We start from the raw sequence: 18,876 nt of genomic DNA, 5'->3' as shown, positions 1-18,876 counted from the left end.
TGCAGGTATTTTGAACTATGGTATGCCTACTTATGCTGATTGTAAGTAATTTGATGCATCTTTATCGCGTATCTTTGAATTCTTTCACCTTTTCTACTTATATGTAAATAGATATCTATATTACATAATATATGAATAATTGTGGGTGCATGGAATCTACCTTAAACAGTATATGTGTACTTCGATAACAAATAGAGTATCAGGCATAACTGTATGAATGTTCACGCTTTAATTATTCACCTAACGATCCCAATTCCACGTCGGTGGTCGCTTAAATGAATTACAATGCGTGTCAGGAACAGCACGAATCATTTCGAAATCCCACACACCCTTATCTCCAATGCTCTCATACGAAATAACGACCGGGCTTGTCACGTGCGGACCAAACTAGTCTGCTTTTGGTGGTGGTTTAGAATTATCACACGTCTCTCTTTGTGTCCCCTTTCATCTCGATAAAAACGAATATATAATAATTATTATCTTTATGATAAATACCTATGAGAAAGTGAGTCATTCAAAGGAAAAGAATATTGTTCGAAATTACCAGAGAAGGTCATTTAGGGAGAAAGTCGCTCACTCATTCATCCACACACCAGCAACACAGCAGCACCATCACCAGTAAGTGACTGTGACGTCACACAACAAGATGTCGTTCTTTGGAGGAAACCCTTTTGCTACGCCAATCGGACAGAAAATTGGTTTGTATGACGAGTTGTCAGCATTTGTTACGTTTTTGCATACGTTCGTTAAAGCACCAAGGAACCGTGAAACAGATCGTAATGGAATTATAAGCGATTTCACAAAGGAAGATGTGGAAAAATGTGTTGTTTACACATCTCAAGCTGTCATGTGAGTCAGCTGATGTCGTCTGCTGACATGAATTGTCAAAATAGGAAGTAAAAAAAGTCGTACTGTGGTCTTCGTCATGACTGTCATGTTAGAAATTTCATTATTTTCGTTTAGTCTTGATGAGTAAGTAACAGAATGGAAATACCCTCGTTGACGGTGCAATAGTTAGAATGTGAACTTTGAACTAGTTAGGCTACGGTAGGCTAGTAGCCTATTCAGTACTGTGTATCGCCTTAGTAAGGCTTCAAATAATTGATGAAAGTCTGGCCTTGATATTTATAGTTATATCTAGATTTGTTTAGTTAAATGACCGGCGATACCGTAGATTTGTATTATGCCTTTTATTGTTAGGTTACCGAGAGTACCGAAATACATAACAATGCAAGAAATGTTTTGATTGAATGGAAAGCTAAGAAATATTGGTTATGTGTTTGTTTATTCAATGATAATCCAGATATTAGATCAGCCAAGATAGGAATGGATCATGTTACGAAATTGATGAATAGTCTGAACTCAAAAATATTGAAATGGAGAAATAAGTTTTTGTGCACTGATTTCGTTCCAAACTCATTTACACTACTGTATATTTTCCCAATTTAGTAATATGAAACTTTAATTCCATGGTAGTTGTGTGAACCACATAATTTTCCAACTTATCTTGTTTTATATAATTTTTATCACCAGTCATTCATGTTTCCGAACACTGCTATATAGAACATCTAGATTGAATCCAGTGGGAACTTGGTTTTGTGTGCACAGGAAAAACACAAAAAGCTATTGTATTACACAGTTCACTGATGGTAGATATACTTAAATCATACTAAAAACAGTTATACTAATACATAGCTCATGTGTTGAGGGAAACCAGGTTGTATATTGGGCGAGGAAAAACAGGAATATTTTGTAACAACCACACCCACCTAACCTTACATAATGCCTGGATTTTCCTCCTTATTTACATGGAGAGGAGACTGCAAGCCCCTTCTTTCCTAATATGACTTATGCCGCCTATGGGCTAGGCAGTCTTAAGAAATATATAACACATAGTATTAATAAAACTTTGTGATAACAGATATTCTGGTGATTACTCACATGCCAGTATTTTGGTAAATGGAGAGAGTCATCTGTATGGGTAAATATAGGATACTTTAATGTCTAGCTAAATACACATATATATTTTTCCTACTCGCTATTAGTTTTATGAATTTCTGACCATGAATATTAGGGCAAACCACCCGTTCATGAGTTTTCCTACCACCCCTTATAAAAACAATTATAGGAGATCACAGTGTGAATTTAGAGTTTTGGTTGGGAGAAAACTAATTAAAAGAATGATTTGAAGTAATAATGGTCAATAATAATTTTGATAATTTTAAAAAGTTGGAAAAATACATGGTTCATGTAAGTGGCCGGAAATTAAAATATCATAGTTATCTATAATTTACGCCATATGTTTTTTACTCCGCTTGGGCTCGCAATGCTCATAAAATTAACATTACCTCACTGATCCTCTGTTCTGGCAAGCGGAGTATGGATGTGCTGCGCACGCCAGTCACGGTGGTCGTTATTTCTGGGATATTTTCTACTTTGACATGAGCAACAACACCTGTGTACTGAACAGAACATTGCTAAGGTAGACGAAATTACACTTAAATTTCAAAATGTATTATACTTCTCTTTTGGAGACATCTTCTTGTGATGGTAGTCATGCTGAAACTAAAGGGGCGATTGGAAAAGTGGCTGATGTAGAACAGTATCCGGGAATTTTGTGCATAAATATTTGGATGCTCTGAAATGGTTAAAAAGGCCAGGTAATGATTACGTCATACAAAAACAGAACAGCTGGCAAAAGTGAATGTAAACAACACATGCGCAATAATCCACCATCTGTCTCCTAAATGTAAACAGTAGACAAAATCAGAAATAGACCACATTTTAATCGACCGATACTTAAGTTATGAATCGCCCCCCGTTAAACTTGCAGAAAAAAATGCCAAACTAGCTAGCAGACACCCGTTTCCTATAACAAATTCCAGTTTTGCTAGTATGTGTAATTAAAGTACTTTATATATTTACCTAAGTATTATAAATGATCAAAATAGATTGAACTCCCATCTGGGCCGTCGTCCTCTTTCTACAGGATCCATCTATTACCTGAAGAGCTTGTCAATAGATAATGGCTAATATGAAAACATCCGGGAAATTCACCGCTAACATTTTTAAATGTTTTACTTGCCTCGAATAATTAGGTTGTAATTATGTCAGGGAAAAAATAAAAGAATAGTCCAACAGGTTTCGACAGTGGTGTGTGCACAATAAGCCACAATTATATTCTCAGAATTTAAAAAAGGATTTAAAAAACCTCAGTGTGTTGTGGTTGACATTTATGTTGATTGATGTGCAAGCTATAATTCACTGGCCCCTCTTATTCATTGGCTATTCCATATAGAAAATTAATGCTTGAAATGAAACCAAAGTATGGTATGGGAAACTTATGGTTTTTGAAATTAGGATATATCTCCAGTAGCTCTGGAAAGGCCACTGAATTGTTAACAAGTTAGTTGTGTAATGACAGTGGTATGATGGGGAAGCCCTGCCTATCTGCCCGTCACAGAATAGCCACTTTTGTCTCGGGCTACAATGGGTACAGATGTACTGTCATACTTTCTTGACTTTTGAATCTTGGTGTTATTGCTTGTACATGAAAGTCGCCAAAAGGTAGGCGAATTTTGTTCCTTGGAGGATACAAACCTTCAAAACTCAATTTATTGTCTACCTTTGCGAAAGGGTTACTAAGCAACTCCCCCCCCCCCTCCTCTTTTGAGTGTTGTTCTTGCTCTTCTGATCAGGATGCTGATTTCTTGTTATTTCCCCTCTCTTGGGAAGTAGTTACCCTTTTGCGAGTGAGTTTGCCTAACCTCCATGTGTAATAGTGAAAATATTTCTTTTGGCGGGATCACTTGGTGCCAACAGTGTTCCCTGGGAAGTGATCTATGCGTTGTCATTAAGTGTACCCATTACTCCCCTTTTGTATAGTGACTTATGTTGCGGCAAAGGAATCTCCTAAATTCCCTTCGTCGGACATTTCTTCCATGAGAAGATGAGGATGATAGTTGTATGGGAATGCCTTTCACTAAAAGCTCCTTAGGACTTATAGTGGTTGCTCTCTTCCTTTCGGGGTCAGTTACTGCCTTTACACCAGGAGCAGGTGACCCATCTTACTCGGACTGAACATCATCACCGTAGGTCAGGAGAGACTGGGAGCTTGCGTGCCCACCATTCTCGTTCCTATCGTGATATGGAGGATTGTTCCTAACCAGGGTGTAATTTCCGCCTTTGTGAAGCTGTTCACTAGCTAATGTGACTTCGGTCACTGTATAACTCTGTTATCTTAAGGAAGAATTCTCAAGCCCAGCCCTGTCAGTAGTCTTCTGGTTTACAGTGCTGTGGTTTGCAGACTGCGGCCAGACGTAGAACACTGACTGTTTAGTGTCCGAATTCCGACCATGCCCCAACTTTTCACTACACTAAAAATATGGTGGAATACCCAGAGATCTGGGCGAAAGGTAAACAGTCAAGAAGAAATGGGCCACCACCCTTTGATTTTATACTGGGCAAGGGGATCCAGCTAGAACCTTAAAACTTCCCTATTATTTTAGGAGACATTTTATGAAAGGAAATGCTTACTACTGTTCACAAAAATAAAAAATATTTATTTCAAAATGAAAATATAAAGTAAAGGAATTATAAAGTCCTACAATAGCTAGACTAAAAAATTAAAAGAATTAAAAACTGCCCACACATTGGACACTCCCATAACAATAAAGCTATTGATCTCACAATCAGCATAATTTAAAGATAGCTATCTATATACCAATGCTAGCTTCTGGACAATTTTATAATGAAGTTACAACTGGTTATCCTATAATAGAATATACAATGTGGATGGTTCGGTATGCCACTTTTAACAGGGCTGCAGACCAAAGAACAGTGAACAGAATTTAAACCTTTTGGAATTGAGGTTTAAAATAGAGCCCTCTTGCCAGGTAAATAATGAAAAACTGTATCCCTATACATTTAAGTCATGATGCTCATAAATCTAATAAATATGTCTATAAAAATGTTTTTTTTAGTCTCACCTCTTCCGAATACCTACTGATAAAGTAAACACCAACATATGGCTAATTTCATTTAAGTGTCTATTGCAATAGTATCCCAAGAATCCTCCCCACTAAAAAAACTCAAATCATATGATTACAATCTTGAAATCTTTACACACATCAATCATTAATGCACCCTTCACATGGCAACCTCTGGCAAGTCACTTCACAAATTTCATAGAATCTCTACTGGAAGACTTCCTTGCACCATCACAAATACCTTAACAAAAGGAGTAATTTCAGGTCCTGTAGTTCTAATCTCCGAAAGGTTGCCCTGAGTACTGTGTGTTGACAGGCATTAATCAAACTATTTTCTTAATACACTATGAATAATGGATAAGAGCAAACTGTCTTGTGCTCGACATCTACCTGAATCCCTATTGAGTGTACGGCACGATGTCAATTACCTGTTAATAAAATCAGAAAAACATATTACAACATTTTGTTGGAGGGGCTCGAAGCTCTTTAAACAAAAACAAAAAAACTAATGAAGTTTTTCACACAAACCATTACGGGTATTATAACATGTCATGCACAAAGTGGACGGAGGTTCTGAAGATGTTAGCCAACTTTTGCCACTGTGGATTTTATGGATGTTGCCCTCACACCCTTAGAGCCCCTTTTATTGGGTACTGAACAGGCTTCTCATTAGTTATATAACACTCCCTGGTCCTTCATGGGACTTGGTATGTTAGGTAATGCTTTTGGTATTAAGTAAAGGTTGAATGACTCGATTTTCCACAGTGCTGTTTGCATGTTTGATGTTGGTGAATTATACGATGAAGCATTTTTCTTGCATACATCTACCAAGAAGCAACTTCTTCATCCTCCCGGAAAGTGGTAAAATAGATCGATATCTCGCCAATCATTTCCGTTGATGTTTCTGGTTTAACACTGGTGATGCCTAGCTAAGGCAAGGCCCCAACAGTTTTTGCATCCTATAATTAGCTGTCATGCAGTTGTTGGAGTTGCCCTCCTTGCTCCATACGGGAGTTGAACGGACGACATATTCAGGGAAGAATAGAACTTTTCCTCTCTGGGTCTACGGGATTTTCAGTCAATGAGCGCGTGTCAATTCTTGGAATGACAAAATTTTTATATCTGCATAGGAAAGAATAACATTTTAAAAGTTATTTGTATTTTTCATAGCAATACACACAGTCTTTTAAATTAAATTTCCTACATCAATTACCCCTCTTAGTCCTAGAACTAGGGACTAAAGTGGCTATTATGTGACAGGCTGGTGGGCGGGGCTTCCCCCTCATGTCACTTGCCATTAACCAACTATAGTACCTTGTTGAATACTTACCATATATTCCAGTGCCACTGGAAACCTTACCCTATTTGTTCCTACTTGTATACAAACCAATGTCTTTTCTAGGAGTATGATATCAGCATAGCTGAAATTCGTAATGAGGTGTCAGTAGTTACTGGCTGGTGACTGTTATCATCCCAACAATTTTTCCTACTTTGGGTACATTACTTCTATATGATAAAAGGAATTTCAAGTTGGCAACATTCACATTTTTTGGCAATGATTACAGTAGTTTATTTTTTTATTAATGATATATGGCTGGTTATTTGCTATATACTTCTTATCAGTATAAAGTAAATTTCTTCCTTTTTATTATTACTAGCTACTATACAACCCTAGTGGGAAAAGCAGGATGCTATAAGCCTGTTGGCTTCAAAAGAGAAAAATAGCCTTGTGAGGGAAGGAAATAATGAAATAAATAAACTACATGAGAAGTAGTAAATAATGTATATAAAATGTCTTGAGATCAGTAAAAATATTAAAATAGATCTGTCACATATAAACAAGGAAGCGAGACTCATGTTGACTTGTTCAACTTGAAATTTTGAACTGCTGGAATTTTGAACTGCTGAAGCTCCACCGTTTCAACTGCCTGATTAGGAAGATAATTCAACTATCTGGTCACAGCTGAAATAAGACTTCTATAATGTTTGGTATCAAGCGTTGGTATCAAGCGTTATGATGGAGAAGTCATGACTGTTAGTATTAAATGCATACCTAGTACTACATACAGGGTGGTACAGTCTGGGAAGTTTTGTATACAAAGGATGGTCAGAATTATGAAAAAACTTTAGCAACGGGCATAACAAACTAACTGAACGGCAGTGCTATAGATTAATATCTAGATCGAGAATGAAAAATTTACTAGATTGTAATTTTTTGTCCAACAAATTATGATGAGATTCAGCAGTTGAAGATCAGGCAGGAGAACAATACTCGAAACAAGGCAGAATGAAAGAATTAAAATATTTCTTCAGAATTCTACTATAGATTGATATCTGAAAATCATAAAAGACACTCTCAATAAGCCATTTTTTTGTGCAATTGAAGAAGAAACAGACTAAATGTGTTTCTCAAAAGTAAATATACTGTAGCACAGTATACAGTGAAGTATCACACCTAAAATTTTAAGTCTTATATAGTTAAAGAAATATCATTGCAGAGATCTGGATGTTAAAGAGCCTCTTTACTCGGCCTACTTACAATCATACTGGAGTTTTGTTAGGGTTCAAATTCCTGCCCCATAATTTGCACTATGCACTAATTTTACCTAGATCGATATTATTAGATATATAGTACAGGTAGGCCTATTCTATTTATCATCTTACCAGGCATTTACTATTATGGTGTTAAGGATCTTGCTGTAATGATTTTTCGTGAGTTTTAAATGTTTTTTTTTTTTTTTTTTTAATCTGAATGATTAAGTGTCCATCTTTAGCTTACTCTTTACTGTATGTTTGAATCATAAATCACAGACTTGATTTTGTATTGATCTCTATAGCTTTTACCGTAGGGTCAGTTGATTTTAAGACGAAAGTATCCATTAGGTTTTAAAAGTTTGTTGCTGAACCCTAACAAAGGTCAAAGTATGATTGTAAGTAGGTCAAGGATAGTGGCTCATCAACATCCAGATCTCTGTATTGATAATGTTTGTTTAATTATATAGAACTAAAATTTTAGCTGTGATTCTTGATTGCAAATTAAATTTTGAGAAACACATTGTCTGTTTCTTCTTCACTTGCACAAAAATTTGGCTTATTGAAAAAGTCTTTTAAGATTTTCAGTGGTCAGTCTACATTATTCTGAAGATATGTTTTGATCCTTGAATTCTTCCTTGTTTAGAGTATTGTTCTCCTGTCTTGTCTTCAACTGCTAACTTATCTTAATTTGCTGGAAAAGAACTTGCAGTCTATTAAATTGCGTGTTACCCCTGTGCCTAGGATTACCCCATTCCCTGACCCAGCCCGTGTGTTCCACCCCCTTCCCCTTTGCCCTTCACACTGACCCCTTGGTGTCCTTGGCCTGTAACTTTTGCTCCCTCTGCGTCTGTGGTTGTGCTTTCGGCCCACTAGCTGTGAGTGTACCTTCTCTCCCCCCTGTGACAGTGTGTCCCAGTGTTGTGGCTCCTGGTGTAGCAACCCTTGTGGTTTCTCTCCGCAAGGGAGCGTAATTGCTGGTTGCTCATACCTCACTCCTCAGCTTTTAGAGCCTAGAGTGAGAGTCAGGAAGGGTAAGAAGAGTGCTCGCTGTTCTTCCACATTGTCCTCTTCATCCTCCAACTTTGATTCTGATTCTTTTAAAGTGAAGCTGAGGAAGAGGTTAAGGAAGTCGAGAGAGGCAGCTGTAGTTGTAATGAAAGGGTTCTTTTCAATGCTACCTCTCTTTAAGGGGACTGGATAGCAGCCATGTAGCAGGAACCCGTACCATGAACCCCCTGGGCGATGTCCCAGCAGGAGTTTTCTCCTGTTACTGTAGGCCTTAAAGTAATTTGTATTTTTCTTAGCTATATAAACCTGGGTCCTTTAACCTAACTTTCCTCTTCAACCACTCTTCACAGTTCTAGACTGAAAGGTCAAAAGTGAAGGTTTCAAACGGGTGAGGGGTGGGGTTTCTTGCCTGCAATCTCCGTCAACTGTTCAATTACTCGTTAAACAGCTCTAACGACCGTATTCAGCTTCTGCTGAAACAATGTCCCTATTAAAGGAATCAGGTTTGTGTAGCTAAAAAGAATACAAATTACTTTAAACATTTGTTATTTTTCAAAGAATTTCTGATCAATTGTATTTTGCTCAGACTTTTTCTGATCATTCTTATCACATTTGGATATTCTATTTATGAAAGCCTACTTGTCCCATGTAGATAAATGTGCAAATAAGATCTTCCAATCTTTCTTTCCAGAACAAGCAACTTCAGAGACGCTAGCATCAGAAGATTGGGGATTAAATTTGGAGATTTGTGACCTCATCAATGAATCCGAAGATGGCCCACGTGATGCAATTAAAGCTATCCGGAAACGGTTAACTAGTCAGCCTAAGAACTATACTGTTGTTATGTATTCTTTAACGGTAATTATGTCTTTCTCTGCATTACTGTATTTGTGTGTTATGCTCACATTTTAAGCTACTAACAATGTTCAGGAGATAGTTACCCAAATTGAAATTATATTGCAGCCACTGTTCATTCTAAATGCTTGAATATAATGCAAAGTTCATGTTAAGTGCTTGGAAGCAATATGCTCTTGATCAGCTTCTGGATAAAAAGTAATTAACAGTATATCAAGGTTACTTTAGTGGCTAATTTTTATGTGGATCATACTTTAGGTCCCAATGTATAAACTAAGGGCTATCCTTTTACACTTTATATCTGGAGTTGTCCCAGTTTTTCATGATTCTGGGCTATAGTATGAAACATCACTAAAATAAGCTGTCCAGTGTTGGGTCTTGAGTCAAGTATTACCACTCCCAGAAACATACATGGTACTTATTAAAGTCTCAATTTTTATTGTGATTTCCAATTCCTTTCCATTCAGAATTTGTTTTATGGTTATGTGCAAAGTATGTATTAGTTTTTCATAATTTTATAAACTTACTGGCCTTATTGAGTTATCTACCAATGAGCTTATGTGAGCTGATTATACAATATAATGCTTCTTTAGAAACTGCTTTCTAACTTGCTGACAATTGTAAATGTTAATAAGTTACTTCTGCTAATAACTGATATATGTATAGTTTTAGTAGGCTATCTTTAAGTGAATTCTGTGCTATTGCCTTTAAAATATAGCCATTAAATACTTAAAAGGGAAGTGAAATACATAATTTTATTTGCAGCATGAATTATCAGGAAACTGTTCATTTTGTCAATGTTTTAATATATTTACAATGTTTGTTGGGTTGTAAAGCTTATTTTAGTATTGCAGTAACATTCTAACCTCTAGGTTGATTAAAGTCATCAGTGGCTACAGAAAATTTGACATCACTGGTTTGTACACACTTAGCTGAAGTCAGCAATAGGAATTAAAATATCTAGGCACTTCTGAGTGATAGTATTAGTAATCGTGAGTTGCTGTACATTCATTGTTAACACTTATATATAGGGTATAATAAAGAAGATTTAGAAGAAAGGAGAGGGAGGTTTAGAAATGGTTAGCTAGATAACATGAAGTAGGTAATGGGAGGGAATGGCCCCAATATCCAGGAAACAGAGAGACTGCTTGCTAGAGAGATGAAGGTGGTTTGGTATGTTTCTAATGAGCTTTTTGGGCAGTTATGTAAAGTACTTAGTAATGTGGAAAATATCTGCACTGAATATAATCCACAGTTCTGTAGTTAAAGTATGGATGTGAAAGTGACTTGTGTAATTTTATCTTTGTTGGTGGCATCAGAAGACTTTGTCGCTTCTGTTCTGCGCAATGGATTATGGAGTGAGATTGCTGGTCCTATTCCCTGCTATTTGGAAGTTCTAGGGACTTATTTACTAACAGTATTTGGCTTGTATTTGTTTTTTGTTGTTGGTCTTACATCAGAGTACTAACTACACCCAATGTTGCTGGGCTTTTTTATGCCTTTTTTTTTTTTTTTTTTTTTGCCTTTGCCTTTCTCCTTTGGTAGGATTTTCACTAGAAGAGTATAGCTTTCCTGTCTAAGAAAGTCTGTAGGTGTGAAATTGCTATATACACCCTTTTTCTTTACCTTAGCAGATGCTGGTACCCAGTTACAGCTCTTTGAACTAAAGGGCTGTAAACTAGGAGCATTTCACAGACCTAGCAATTCAAATCCTAGTTCTGTACTACTCGACCCCAACATCACCCAAGTATGCTTGCATCTTTTAAAGGTGGCCAGTGGGGTTATCACATCCCTCTGTCAATGTGTGTGCCAAGTTTTCACACCCACATTCATTACTCAGATACATTGAAATTTACACAAGTTGATATTGTTTATCTTTTGATTCATAATTGGGAGTGTAGATGGGGTAGGCTAAGTAAATTCCAAAGTTAGGCTAAGATATGAGGGAAGCTTGTGTAGCTTAATGGGATAGGACTATAGTATAGGATAGGATATAGCATTGCACTCCATTCTGCCAATTTAGATTTAATAGTGTGACTAAGTGAGAGAGAACAGTATATTTCTTAAATAAATTACAGTATTACAATACTGTACAGTTTGTTTTAGTGAGTTGACTTTGTTATATTTGTCTTTTCTTGTTTGGTGAAGTATTAATGGGATTTACAATTATTAAAAGGAAATTATTTTATATTGGAAATCCTGCAGTACTAGAAGACAAGTGCCTAAACCACTGATGTCACAGAACCACGCTTATTCAATGTTGAAGTCTTTCTAGGAACATTTTGTTAACCTTCCTTGAGTACAATATATGTTCAAATATTTCCATAAGCAACTTTATCTTAAGCATTTCATAGCTAATACCTTACAAATGGCACATTGTTTCACTTCCCTTTAGATTTCATGAAAATCATATATACTAGTTCTGTAGCATACAGCAGTGTACCTATTTTCAGGTACTGGAAACTTGTGTAAAAAATTGTGGCAAGAGGTTTCACATTGTTGCTTGCAGTAAAGACTTTGTGCAAGAACTAGTAAAACTCATTGGTAAGTACCCTAGTCATGCACTTATTTTATATTTTTCTGTTCTCCGAGCGTTTGAGAATATTGAGAGTAGAAATGGTGTTGTGGTACCTTATATACAATACCATATATATATTGTGGTTATTGTATTTTCTTAATTTGATTTTAATTTTATTTGGGGATTTACTGCTTTACAAAGGGAGCTCAGATTTGGATGGAATAGTGTATGATAGGTTTTGCTTTTAATTGCAACCATTTTTGCATGAATGATTGTTGCTAGCCTGTGTTTATTTAAGTTAAGGTATGTGTGAAGTTTATGTTTTGCTCTTTTTATATTTTTACTTACAGATCTACTGTTGTGCTAATTTGCTCTTGATCTTAGTGTAAAAGTCAGAATATTTCATAAAAGCCTGAAATATTGGAATTTTGTAGAAATTGAATAAGATTGTAGAGCATAATCGGCTTGCTAAATTTTTTTAATGTATTTTTACAGCTTGGTACTGTATTTTGTTAGAAAAATAATCTTGACAGGTATGTATCTTATTTAGATAGGTAATTGTTGAAATTTATAGAAAATTATATATCTACATGTTCATGGTTTATTATTTTTTGTGTTGGTAAAGTCAGAAAAATAATGCATGATAAAATACAGTAACTTTATCTGGTGCCCGGAGGATACTGAGATTTGTTGAATTATTTTGTAATAATGTAAACTTGACAGGTCGTTGTTGCTTAACGCTTTTACCCCCAATGCTACTTGGAACTTTCCAACCCTTAACCCCCAAGCGTTTTCTTTTTCAAGCACGTTTTGCAATATATTTTTTTTTAAATTGCTCTAACAGCCTTAATTTTTGTCATAGAGAGGTCAGGTTGGTCTCATTATTTTGGAAAATGCCTGAAGTTTCTCACAAAATTATCAAAAATATGCAAAAAAGTGTAAATAGCAGTTTTTTTGCAAGGATGTACTGGTACGTCCATGGGGATAAAGGGATGAGTTTTGTGAAACGTACCAGTACGTCCATTGGGGGTAAAAGGGTTAAGGAATTTTTTTTTATTTCTTTTTTTTTTTCGCAACCTACTAAAAGACAAAGTATTTTTGTAAATCATGCTTGTAATTATACATATTTTAAGATTTTCCTTATGTATTAAATTTTAACAGTTACTTTTTTTAAAAATAGAATTTGGATGACTTGACATGATCAGTGTACAGTGTATATCACAAGAGAACAAAATTTTCATAAAAGCTACGAAGTAAGCTGAAAGAGATGGAAGTCGGGTAGTTTTACACTCTCTGTGATTGGGCCTTATATGATATACAATTCTCATATATCTGTAACGCAGTTAACTGAATTTTAAAATAGTATAAGATATTACTTATTTCAATAAAACTTCAAGTTCTTTTCTGGAAATCTTTCTTAATTTGAAAGGAAAAATGAACTCTTTCCTTATCTGGTACATTATTCCCGCTTCCACTAATGCTACCTAAGCCATACATGCATGTATCGTCTCCTTATGGTAGTGACGGGCAAACTTGAGGGTTCTTTAATTCTAGCTAGTTGTTCTCTTCTTTTTGCCTAATGGACTCGCACCTACACTGTTTGTCTCTCTTTGGTTTTGTCGTTTCCCCTTATATTTTTGGTTTCTTTTTACTGTGTTACTCTCCTCTCTTTTTGATGCTTCCTGTTAAGTTAAGGAGTGTTTCAGCTTTCCAGACAAAGGATCTTCCCAGTATTGGGATGGATTTCACCCTGACTGCCTATCTTGATTTATTGGGTGATCCCTATAGGAAACTGATGTTAGAACATTGTCTCTCTTTATTAACAACAAAGACCAAGTGTGTGATCTATAGCTTAGGTCAGTGCTTTGAAATCACTTCTTTGCAGGCTAGATTCCTATTTGAAATCTAGAAGGAATCTGCTGAGATACATAAGGAGATGACAAATATAAAGTTTTCAATATTAAACTTACCCGATAATCATGTAGCTGTCAACTCCGTTGCCCGACAGAATTCTATGGAGGGATACGCCAGCTATCACAATACTAGAAGGGGGTGTATTTACCAGCGCCACCTGTGGCCAGGTACTCAAGTACTTCTTGTTGACACCTCCTCAATTATTCCTCTGTCGTGCTTCCGGCAAGACGTTCTGGGATACGCTTATGTTCTTGGAGTATTTTCACGACTTTGGTGAAGTATTTCTCTTTGATTTCGGCTGTCGCTTTACTGGAATCTTCTATTTTAGCTTAGTTAGCTTTTGCAATTAATTTGATTAATTATGGTGACGAAGAGAGTATGAACTCTCGTTCACTTTTCAATGGCCGACCCTTCCCTTAGACGGAAGTGTTGGTGTCTAAGAGAGTATAGACTCTCTTTCTTAATTTTGCTTAACAAAAGTTATAGATTTATTTTATATCTCTCAGCCTCTTATAGGCCTCTTCGATTAACTTCCTTTTATTATAAACTTATTAAAATTAATTTTTATATTTGTTTATATTCGACCTTCCTAATAGTAGGCGGTCTTTTCTTGGTACCGAAGTTAATTAACATTGAGCCCGTCATTTCGGTTTTACCTGTTAACATATTATGCTATTTCCGCCACAGAGTTTGAAAGAATTTCTTTGATAGTCTCGTACTGTTTTCAAAGTTGAACTAACGTTTTGTTTTGTCTCTGCAGTTGTTGACGTTCAGAACGTTCAACTTGCACTCTATCGTTACGATAGAGAAAGATTGTTCACGGTTTCACGTTGCAGTAAGAGTAACCGTGTCTAGCGTTTTGTTCATTCTTTCTTAACTTAATGGTTTTGATCCTAATAAAGGAACTTTTTAGTTTTTTCCTTTAACAATAATATGTTTTAACGATATATATGATTGGGCTCTTCTCTCAGGTTCTAAGTCAAGAGAGAGAGAGAGAGAGAGAGAGAGAGAGATAGAGACGGAGGGAGAAAGAGGATAAACGTTTCATTCAAGCCTGCCAGGCGTACGAGTAACGTCGTTATCGTTTTTGCTCTTCTCCCTAGTCTCTTTAGGGGAAGAAACTAATCGTTTCTAGAGTGATCTAGTGTTTAGTCTCTTTCCAGCCACTGAATTATCTTTCATTAGATTTTTCTGTTACATTGTAATTCTGTTTTCGCAATTACTAACTTTTGAGAAAGGATAGAATTGCGTGTTTCAGGTACAAACCACTTAAAGTTTCGAGTTCAGTGAAATAAGTGCAAACAGAAATCAAAGTGATAAGTGATTAGCGCAAAGTATGTCAGTGTTGTGCGTGAGGGTACTTTTGTGCGCGCCAGTCGTCCTCCCAGTCCGGGACCTCTTGCAAGCTCCCAAGCCCAGGGGAGAAGCAATGTCGAAGGGCATAAGGGTTCAGCAGGCCTTGATCGGCGCACAGAAGTATCCTCGGTGGTTGTGGGCGTGTCTTACCGAGACCGTCACTCCCACCCGCAGACGATTGAGCCCTTATTTTGCTCGTCTGCAGAAGAGATTTAGGGGAGAAAATAAAGGCAGAGTAACGCTGGTCTCAGGTCTCAAGACCTCTTAAACGTAAAGTCCAGACCTATGCCAGACGTACGAAGTTAAAGTTCAACAACCCGGATGCAGTCATTGGGTTAGCTCTGACTCTCCTCAGTCTCAGTTGAATACACTCCGCCTAAGAGGAGTAAGGTTCTGCCGCAACAGATCTCTGCTGTTAAGGCTTTACCTCAGCAGACCTTAGTGTCTGCCGACCCCAAGTTGACTCTTCTGCAGTTCATGCAGTCACAACTTTCGGTCTTGATGCGTGAGTGTCGGGCTGAGAGTGTTGCGCCTCCGCCTACACTCACCCCGCCTATGCTCGCTCCGCCTGATCGCAGTACCACCTGCCAGGCGTACGATGTTGTGGACTCTACTACAGTCCATGCAAGCACAGCTTTCGGACTTGATGCGTGAGTGTCGTGCTGAGAGTGTTGCTCCTCCGCCTCCGCCTACACTCCCTCCGCCTACACTCGCTCCGCCTGATCGCAGTACCACCTGCCAGGCGTACGATGTTGTGGACTCTACTACAGTCCATGCAAGCACAGCTTTCGGACTTGATGCGTGAGTGTCGGGCTGAGAGTGTTGCTCCTCCGCCTCCGCCTACACTCCCTCCGCCTACGCTCGCTCCGCCTGATCGCAGTACCACCTGCCAGGCGTACGATGTTGAGCCACGTGCTGAGTTGGCTGTTCCCTGTGGTGTTCAGCCTCCGCCTTCCTTAAGCAACCTTTACAATGGGATCAGGAGGATTATACCTCTCTTCCTCCGCCTCCACTTGCTGCTCCACCAGTGATGCAACACTCGGTTGAGGTACAACAACCTCTCCCGTCCATGAGTCAGTCTCCTCAGCTCTCGCTGCAGCGAGCTCAACCCTCCACAAGGCAAGCACCACAACACCTTAGCCTTGCGCCTCAGGAGCCTCAGCTTGCGAGACATTTACCTTGTTCTGCGCAGCCTCTTCCTCATCGCGCTCCGCTCACACCACAGGAACTGGAACTTGCTACTCCGCTTCCGCCAACCGCTCAGCAAGCGCAACCCTTGGGTTCAACCACTCATGCTAGGAGTCAGCCTCCTCCACCCATGCGCCTTCCTTCTGCTTGTCTTTTATTCAGCCTTTGCAGACTGAGCCTCAGGTGTTCCCTCAACAGAGTCTTGAAGAGGAAACCACAACTATTGTTGTTCCAGCTCGTTCTGACTCTGCTGTTCTGCATACCTTACCTCCATTTTCAAACCATGGCAAAAATATGAATCATGAGTTATGAATGTAAGGTAAACATTATGTTGATTTTTAAACCCCATGCAAGCATGCATAAAGCACTCTAGCACTGGTCATGGAATTTCTGAGAAATGTTAAACGCCATGCACTCGCTCTGCTTTCCTTACAGCAGGCTCTGCTTACAGCAGGCTCTGCTTACTACATGCTCTGCATACAGCATGCTCTGCATACAGCATGCTCTGCATACAACATGCTCTGCATACAGCATGCTCTGCATTCAGCATGCTCTGCATACAACATGCTCTGCATACAGCATGCTCTGCATTCAGCATGCTCTGCATACAACATGCTCTACATACAGCATGCTCTGCATACAGCATACTCTGCATACATCATGCTCTGCATACCTTACCGCATGCTTCTCAGTCACACATCTTGGGTTGTTGCCAACTCACTAGACTGTCAAGCAGTTTCATAACGTTGCCTTCTAGTCTGCTGCTTTTGCACCAGTGAACCCTCACTCAGAGAACTTAGCTTTTCTAGGATAAGGTCCCTGTAGATGAGAAAGTTCTTTTCTCCCTCCTTCTGATATTCCCTTGAGGACTCTGTCATTTGGAGGGAGCCTTTAGCTGCATAACCTCTTATGGACTTTTATTTAAGCATAACATGCTTCCAGGGAAGGTAATGGTTCCACTTCAGTCGCTAATCCCGTCTGTTACCACACCTGCTCCCTTAGACCTTGAGCTGTGTTGCATGACATGCAGTCCAAGCTTAGTCCTTGTTAGAGGATTTTTTGTTTACGGAGTCAATGTGTCACGGGGAAGACGTTCAACAACCAACAGAAGTGACTTGTTGTGACGCAGTGCGGCAACCTCAGCAACCCGTTAAGGAGTTGTCTGTACGACCCAGACAGTCTAGACAGATTCGGGTTGTCACTGTACTTCCTCGCTTGCCCATGATTGACAGTTCACAGACTGTGCAGCAGTATCATGATCTTGTGTCCGGCTCCGTCAGACGACTGGCTTTTAAGAGCTCCCACAAGTCGTCGCTGTCTGGAGATTTTCAAATGGACTATGGATCTGACTAAGGAACTGGGCCTCCTGGTCAATTTTGAGGAGTCTCAGCTCGTTCCATCCCAGACCATTGTCTCCTTGGGTATGGATCTTCAGAGTCGAGCTTTTTCGGACTTTTCCGTCGGCCCCAAGGATCTTCCAAGCCCTAGAATGCATCCAGAGCATGCTGAGAAGGAACCGATGCTCAGTCAGGTAGTGGATGAGTCTAACAGGGACACTTTCATCGCTGGCCCTGTTCATCGTGTTAGGGAGACTCCACCTCCCCCCCCTTCAGTATCATCTAGCTGCTCACTGGATAAAGGACATGACGCTAGAGACGGTCTCAGTTCCTATTTCCGAAGAGAGGAGGTCTTCTCTCGCGTGGTGTAAGAACAGCTTTCTTCTCAAGGAAGGCTACCTTTGGCTGTTCAGAAACACGACCGCCGTCTCCTCTCGGACGCATCAGCAGCAGTTCACGTGGATGCTTTTCTGCTGGATTGGTTCCATCTCGACCTGTATGCATTCCCGCCGTTCAAGATTGTCAACAGAGTACTTCAGAAGTTCTCCTCTCACTAAGGGACACGGCTGACGTTGGTTGGCTCCGCTCTGGTCCGCGAGAGAATGGTTCTTAGAGGTACTGCAATGGCTGGTCGACATTCCCAGGACTCTTCCTCTAGGAGTGAACCTTCTAAGTCTACGTCACGTAAAGAAGGTACACCCAATCCTCCACGCTCTTCGTCTGACTGCCTTCAGACTTTCGAAAGACTCTCAAGAGCTAGGGGCTTTTCGAAGGAGGCAGCCAGAGCGATTGCCAAAGCAAGGAGAACATCCACTCTCAGAATCTATCAGTCTCAAGGGGAAGTCTTCCGTAGCTGGTACAAGACCAATGCAGTTTCCTCAACCAGTACCACTGTAACCCAGATTGCTGACTTCCTGTTATATCTAAGGAAAGTAAGATCCCTTTCAGCTCCTACGATCAAGGGTTACAGAAGTATGTTGGCAGCGGTTTTCCGCCACAGAGGCTTGGATCTTTCCACCAACAAAGATCTACAGGACCTCCCTAGGTCTTTTGAGACCTCAAAGGAACGTCGGTTGTCCACTCCAGGCTGGAATCTAGACGTGGTCCTAAGGTTCCTTATGTCATCAAGATTTGAACCTCTCCAATCAGCCTCTTTTTAGGACCTCACATTAAAAAC

At 39.0% G+C, this 18,876-nt stretch overlaps 1 protein-coding gene across 4 annotated transcripts in view; it reads left to right on the top strand.

The window, feature by feature from the left end:
- The first annotated feature begins 394 nt into the window (after window positions 1-394).
- Window positions 395-18,876, top strand: part of LOC137621530 (TOM1-like protein 2) — an 89,642-nt gene continuing 71,160 nt past the window's right edge. The window contains exons 1-3 of one of the 4 annotated variants that reach the window (XM_068351894.1): window positions 395-698; window positions 9,223-9,389; window positions 11,840-11,930. In XM_068351894.1, the coding sequence (XP_068207995.1) occupies window positions 647-698; window positions 9,223-9,389; window positions 11,840-11,930 (310 nt within the window). In that variant the 5' untranslated portion in view covers window positions 395-646. The other 3 variants (XM_068351890.1, XM_068351893.1, XM_068351891.1) reach the window with 3 other exon arrangements.

This window comes from Palaemon carinicauda, chromosome 28, assembly GCF_036898095.1.
Source record: "Palaemon carinicauda isolate YSFRI2023 chromosome 28, ASM3689809v2, whole genome shotgun sequence".
NCBI classification, from domain to species: domain Eukaryota; kingdom Metazoa; phylum Arthropoda; class Malacostraca; order Decapoda; family Palaemonidae; genus Palaemon; species Palaemon carinicauda.
Note: the sequence above shows the minus strand (reverse complement) of the source record. Positions and strands in the feature narration are given on the sequence as shown.